Source organism: Narcine bancroftii, unplaced genomic scaffold, assembly GCF_036971445.1.
Source record: "Narcine bancroftii isolate sNarBan1 unplaced genomic scaffold, sNarBan1.hap1 Scaffold_607, whole genome shotgun sequence".
NCBI classification, from domain to species: Eukaryota; Metazoa; Chordata; class Chondrichthyes; order Torpediniformes; family Narcinidae; genus Narcine; species Narcine bancroftii.
In genome coordinates, this window is record NW_027212136.1 from 33,116 (window position 1) to 40,452 (window position 7,337).

At 46.5% G+C, this 7,337-nt stretch overlaps 1 protein-coding gene across 1 annotated transcript in view; it reads right to left on the reverse strand.

The window, feature by feature from the left end:
- The window catches only part of LOC138751020 (spectrin beta chain, non-erythrocytic 5-like), a 39,168-nt gene extending 32,550 nt beyond the window's left edge, over positions 1 to 6,618 (reverse strand). The window contains exons 1-5 of the mRNA XM_069913120.1: positions 6,478 to 6,618; positions 6,032 to 6,178; positions 5,183 to 5,320; positions 3,085 to 3,341; positions 1,452 to 1,638 (exon numbers count right to left, since the gene is read on the reverse strand). Coding sequence (XP_069769221.1) covers positions 1,452 to 1,638; positions 3,085 to 3,341; positions 5,183 to 5,320; positions 6,032 to 6,178; positions 6,478 to 6,618 — 870 coding nt within the window. The remainder of the gene's footprint in view (positions 1 to 1,451; positions 1,639 to 3,084; positions 3,342 to 5,182; positions 5,321 to 6,031; positions 6,179 to 6,477) is intronic.
- Between the last annotated feature and the right edge of the window lie 719 nt (positions 6,619 to 7,337).

Here is a 7,337-nt window from a genome sequence, read left to right on the forward strand (position 1 = left end):
GATAGTACATGAGGCCATAGAGAGATGCAAATATGGGAGTGGGACGCAGAGCTCAAATGGATTGGCCACTGGGAGGTCCCTGTCACTGGTGTCGACAGAGCGAAGGTGTTCATTGAAGCGATCTCCCAGGCTGTGCCCAATCTCTCCAATGTAGAGAAGGCCACAAAGGGAGCACCAGATGCAGTAAATCACTCCTGTGAATACAGAGGTGAAGTGACACTTCATTTGAAAGGCCTGTTTGGGGTCCCGAACTGTGGTGAGGGAGGAGGTGTGGGGGTAAGTTTACCACCTCCTGCAGCCAGAGGGGAAGGTGCCTGGGTGGGGGGGAATTGGTGGGGTGAGATGAGTGCATGAAGGAGTCATGGAGGGAGCGGTCCCAATGCAAGAGAGGGGAGAAGAAGGGAAGATGTGCCTGGTAGTGAGATCCTGTTGTAAGTGCTGGAAATTCCAGAGGATAAGATGTTGGATGCAGAGGCATGGTAGGTGAGGACAAGAGGAATCCTGTGTTTGTTGCATCTAGGGGCAGAGGGGGCCTGGGCAGAAGAACAGGAAATGGAGGAGATGCGGGTGAGGGCTGAGTTGATGGAGGAGGAGGGGAAACCACGTTTGTGGAAGAAGGCAGATGTTTCAAATGATCTGGACTGGAAGACCTCATCTTGGGAACAGATGTGGTGGAGACGGAGAAATTGGGAGAAAGACAGGGCACAGGGTGTGAGAAAGTGTAGTCAAGGTAGTTATGGGAGTTGACAGGTTTGTAAAATATGTTGGTGGAAAGCTTGACTCCCGAGACGGAGACAGAGAGCTCAAGAAAGGGATGAGTGTTGTCGGAGATGCACCAGGTGTGCTTGAGATCGGAAGTTGAAAATAGAATCCTTGCAGGGGTCTGGGTGTGAGGAAGTCCCCTGGAGGAAGTGTGAAGATAATGTTTTAGTCTTGGTTGTAAGTAGAGAAGGTATATTTGAGCATGAGGTTATGTGAAATAAAAACTAGAGGACTTGGGTTATAGGTGAAAGGGAAAATGTCTAAAGGGAATGTTAGGGGGAACTTCTTCACTCAGAGAATGGTGAGAGTGTGGAACAAGGGGTATGGTCTGGTGCAGTCAGTAGGACTAGGCAGAAAAATAGTTTGACACAGACCAGAAGGGCTGTTGTGTTCTCTAGTTCTACTATGTCAGAAAGGTAAGGCAGTGATTTGAATTTGGAGTTATGGAGTCCCAAACTCCAAGCACAGCACAAAGTATACAAACTATATTAAGATAAATCTTAGTGTCAGAGTATCTCAGAGAAAGATGAATGGGCAAATCGGTGTAACTGCAGATCAGAATGATTGAAATAGGAAGCTCCAGAATTGCTGGTTTCAGCACAGGCCACACCTAGAGTAGCAATCCATCCCTTTATATCAGTTCGCCAGAATGGGGCCTGCTCCTGAACTCAGGCTTCATGCTCCCTCACCTGGTGCTTCTTCTGCAAGCTCTGCACAGTATTCAGTGACTGTCCTGTGTCCTTGGCTGAAGCCAACTGGAGCTTCTCCTGAACCCAGGCCAGCTCAGCATCAAGGTTGCGGAAGAACTGATAAAGGAGCACGCTGGCCTCCAGGCTCCTGCGCCTTTCCTTAATCGGATCACCCAGAGCCCGATACCTGAGCAACAGAGCAGAGGAATTCATCAAGGCTGCCACATTGCACTGACAGGCAATCCACATGGCCAAGGATGCTATTGATATCAGGGTGGATCCAGCAGGCCCTTCCAGCCCATGAACCAGCACATTGAATTGCATCCATGTGACTAATTAACCTAGCAACCCTGTATGTCTTTGGAAAGTGGGAGGTTACTGGAGCACATGGAGGAAACACACAGACATGGGGAGAAAGTACAAACTCCGTAAAGACTGCAGCAGATTTGATCTCAGGTTGCTGGCGTCGTAATAGTGTTGTGCTAGCCAATACACTATCCGTGGTGCCCTATGGATAGGGTTAAAATTGATGAGGAGATACGAGGAAGGTTGCTATAGTTGAAGGTCCAAAGTAGAATGTTGAGTGGTGGGGGAAAAGATTACGGAAGGGCTTGCCATAATCTTCCAGACAATGGGGTGTAAGGACATGTCCGGTTGGTCAGAGTCATGGAGTTTTACAGCATGGAAGGAGGCCCTTTGGCCCAACTTGTCCATGCCTACCCAAGCTAATCCCATTTGCAAGTGTCCCAAACTCTATCTGCATCACCACTTTCATGGAACTATGTACCTGCTATCACATGTGGAGTGTTTGACAGCTCTCGGTCTGTATTCACTGGAATTTAGGAGAAAGAGTGGGGATCTCATGGAAACATTTTGGATGTTGAAAGGCGTGGACAAAGTAGATGTAGAAGGATTGTTTTCCTATAGTGGGGAGGTCTAAGAAAAAAGGGTCCAACTTCAGGATTGAAGAGCGTCTGCACAGAACAGAAATACTTAGGAATTTCTTCAGCCAGAGTGAGGTAAATCTGTGGAATTTCCTGCCACATGCAGTTATGGAGGCCAGGTTGTATTGATAGTTTCTTGATTAGCTAGGGCATCAAAGGTTATGGGGGCAGTGGGGCTGAGTGGGATCAGCTTATTATTAAATGGCTGGGCAGACTCAATGGGCTGAATAGCTTATTTCTGCTCTTATGTCTTATGGTTTTATGTAACCCTCTCTGTCCGACACACTCTCCAGGACCCAACCATTAACTGTGTATAATCCTGATCTGGTTTAACCTAGCAAAGTGCAACAGCTTGCACTCACCCGAGTTCCGTCCATCTGACATTCCTTGGTCCACTTTTTCAGTGTGTCTAGATGCTGCTATAATTGTAGATAACCTGAGATACTGTCCAGTAAACCACCAATTTTGGTGTTATCTGCAAACTTACAACGCCATCTACATCATCATCTAATATGGATGGAAATCAACAGTGGAACCAGTACTGCACCTGTGGCACATTACTGGTCACATGTCTCCAATCTGAATAACAACTATTCACTCTATCTCCTACCATCAAGTCAACACTGCATCCAGTCAGCTAGCTCACCCTTGATCCTGTGTGATCTTGGTTTAGTGCTTTCTGCTCTTACCTGTGGAGTACAACGTCAACTCTGTCACGAATTTCCTCAGACAGGAAGTGTTTTTTATAAATGAACTCTTCGGATTGGTCGAGAAGCCCTTGCATCCTTTCCACGTAGCTGCTGATATCTTCCTCCAGGTCCTGGTGCTTGTTGAGCAGGTTTCTCACGGAGACCAGGTCTACACCAATGGCAGGATGATTCAGCTGTTTCTCCACTTCACCGAGCCACTTCTCCATGTCCTCAATGCTTCGCTGTAAGTTCAAGGCCTCCACAATAAAAAAAAGGAAACATTACGAATTGACCTACAAGAACACTCCAGACGATAGCAACACACCTCCCATGCCCCCTATCTCCGCTAGCATGTATGATCCCTTCCCCATAGTTTGCTTGGTCCCTTCCAAGCAGCACAGCCCCTGACAATGTTTCCTTTCCTGGACAAGTGCTCTGTGTCAAATTTATTTTGGAATTTGGATGGGATTGATGTCCTGGGATGCTGTGCTCAAAGGTCAGGTCAGAAAGGTTGCTCAAGGGACTTGGCAAGAGCCATAGCTCGCTAGTTACATCATTCAAAGCTTTGCCTTGTGAATAGCAGATTCTTAAGCTTCTGGTTACGCACAGCCTTGGGAGATGTAGGATCAGAATTCCCTTGGTTTGCCATAGCAATCAACCAAAGCAAATTAAATATTGAAAGGAAATTTCACTGGTCATAATGGTAACCTTGATCAAAAGTACCATAGCATTTCCTAAAGCATGTGCTGAGTGGGAGCCACACGGTGCAATGATCGGAGTTATGGGCTGGATGTATTAGAGGGGTTGTGCAGGAGGGATTAACTCAATGCCTTTGGGTGAAGACATGGTGGAGCCTATGGGCAGATGATTCAGGATCATCAAGGCGAAAGTTGACAGTGAGAGCAATGGGGGTCTGACAGTGCCGGATTAAGGTACTGTGGGGCCTGTAGCATTTATTTTAAAGAGGCCCTCAATTGTACTGGCTGGTGCATGTGCGGTGAGGGGTAAATGTGATGGCAGTACACAAAGTGCCAGCTGGCGCATGTACAATAAAGGGGAAGTGTGATTGCGGCACCCCCACTCCCCACCCCTGAGAAAATTTCCGACGCTGACCCTTCATGTCCGTTTTGATGTTTGAAACAGTCTTAGTTATTCTGAACAAAATGATGCTAGTTTTCAGATCACTAATATGTTCAGTGATTTCCAGTGGTGTATCAAGGGAAAATAACACCTATGGCAAGCATTGAAATTGCATGCCTCCCCTCTCAGTTAAAACTTACACTGAAATTACACTCACACTGAAATTGCACCACTCTTCCCCTCTATATCCCAGTTAAAACTTACACTGAAATTGCGCCACCCTCCCCTCCCTATCCCAGTTAAAACTTATTTACACTTAATTTTTAAAAAACTTATGGTGGGTGGGCCAATGCGGGATCAATGGCCACCTTCGTTCCCATAATCTCCCATGCAGATGGAACCGCTCTGTGTTTCCCTGGCGCTAGTAGAGGGGTTCCAGCTGCGTGGCGGATTATGGATAACAAAGATGGCTATTGATCCCATATTGAGCCTTCGCCGTGACCTGCCAGGGCCGATCAGATGGCGGAGCGGCGCTCTGGTGAACTCCAGCAGCATTGTATCCCTGCTGCCGCATCAGGAGTTAGAAGGGGAGGGGGGCAGGTGGGCGGACAGCTGATGGGGGCAGGCAGGCGGACAGCTGTGGGGTGGGACGAACGGCTGGAGCTAGGAGCGAGGCAGTCAGGTGAGGCGAGGACAGTGACATTCTTCTTTAAGGTTAGTCATGTTTGCCTATTATCACCTTTAATCACACCATTGTGCAGCGGCTATGAGATACAACACACCCATAGACTGTGATAACCTTGGTTAGTGATTTTAGCCAATTATCACCTTTAATTGGGGTTATTAACACAGACCATCAGCGTGGTTTCTCATACCCGCTACACAAAGATGAAAATGGAAATGTTTCTCATAATTCATAGCACATAACCGCGGGGACCCTTGAAAATCTGGGCCCATAGCATTTGCTACTCTCACTACTACGTTAATCCAGCCCTGGAGTCTAATGAGATTCTCGCACCTTGTGAGCATCCAAGAGCTGGGACTTCTTCTGGCTGCAGTTCTGCAACAATTCTTTCCACAAGTCCTGGATCTGTTTAATCCTGGGCTCAATCTCATTTACCGCGTAGTGGCCCTCATTAATCAGTTGCTCCCCTTCCTGAAAGGGAATCCAGTGAAGAACAACATGGTTAGCAGTGACGAACCACCAGTCAGATTAGGAATTAAACTCACCCCAACACATCATGGGGAATGGCCATTGACCTCCCACCCCACACTCCACAGATTGAACACTATTACAGTTGAAGGGTCATGGTGTGTGATGATGAACTGATGTGATGGGATAGAGAGAGACTCTCTCCACTGAATCATTAAAATTCATCATGCCTGTCTCCAAAGATTGTAAAAGCAATCCAGTTAATTCCATTCCCTTGTCTTCTTTCCATCGTCTTGACATGGGTCGACAGCACTAGTATTTGAATATCACAGCTACCAGCTACAAGACCTTTATAAGTTGTGGAAATTTGCCAGGAGGATCGTTTAGATTGAGTTTGCAGTCAATGCACATCTGTTTAATCAGTTGGAAACTTGGAAGTTAAACAAAGCTATTATGTAGGTTTGGGACTAAATTGGCTAAGATAGAAATTAGATTAGAAGGTTGGTCATGATGGCAAGCATTGAAAGAAATACTTTAAAATTCTCAACAAATACACAGTCCATGAAGAAATGGAAAGGGAAATGATCCATTCATCACTAAGGCAATGAATGAAGAGGCCTATGTTACCAGGAAGAGGTGTGAGCCCCACAGGTGTATGCAGTTGGAGGAGTGCAGAGAGGGGGCCCCAGCTGAATCCCACACAAAATCTCTTACGGCATCAATGCTCCGGATCCTGTTTTGATTGGCCATGATCTCAGCCTCGAAGGTTTGATGTTTCTGCAGCTTGCCCTGCAGGTTGCTCAGATCCATCCAATTCTTGTCCAGGGCCACACTGATCTTTTCATTCAGCCATGACACAGCCTGGAGAAAGAACGCAGAGAGCAATCAGCATCTGTTTGGGGTGGCACGGTTAGTGCAGTGGCTAGTGCAACGCCATCACAGCACCAGCTGACTGGAGTTCAAATCCAGCACTGTTTGTAAAGAATTTGTATGTTCTCCCCTTGATCACTGGGATTACTCTGTGTCCCTCAGTTTCTTCCCATGTTCCAAAGATTTATGGGGTTGGTCAGTTAATTGGTTGGCATGGGCTCATGGGCAGAAAGGCTTTGTTATCGGCTGCACCTCTAAAAACTTAAAATAATAAAATACTGACACATCACCCATTCCTGTGCTGTGTACTTTATCTCCCTTCCCCCCATTGTCTCGAAGCAAGATAGCTGTGCAATTTCCTGTGGCACTGTCTTGAAGACGAGCAGGATAGTTACTCCTGACACATGCCCAATATCTATCCAATTACCCATTACCAAGTCAACTTGTTGCCTTTGGGATTGTATTCTCCCCGACTTAGCTGCTGCCACTCCTATAATGGCACTTCGAAGTAGAGTCTCCCCGCGTTACTAATGCCCGATTCATGGACATTCCACATGGCTAGGTGGATTCTTCAGTCTCTGTGGGGTGGCTGGCATCTCCTGTTGCATGGGAATAGAACATTTCTGTCGCATCCCTTCCCTCTTCACCCCTCGACATTCAGAAGCTGGACAGAGCCGAGCAGTGCTGGGAGCTCTGAGCGCATTCCCTCAGTCGGTAGGTCAGAGGCTGGCATCCGTTCTACCTCCATCTCATGGTGTCAGAGGCCTGGGTTCTACCCTGACCTCGGCAGCTGTCTGTGTGCATTCCATGCATTCTCTATAGTCCCTCCTACATCCCAAAGACATGTTGGTTAATTGACAGCATAAATTTCCCATCAGTACCCAAATAAACAATCTGATGATGATGATGGTGGGTTTATTGTCATACACATTGTACCATGTACATATGTACTGGAATTCTTGCTTGCAGCAGCTGATTAGCTAATAGTAAAGAAAAAATGTAATAGTATACTAATTGAATTATAAGGAACAATAAGTACATTAGATTGTTAATAAATATTCACAGTAATCTTAGTGTAAAAAAGAGAGACTTGCAACGGTCTTTTTCTGGTGTCAGAACAACCCTTGATTAGTGTAACAAAAAATGGGAG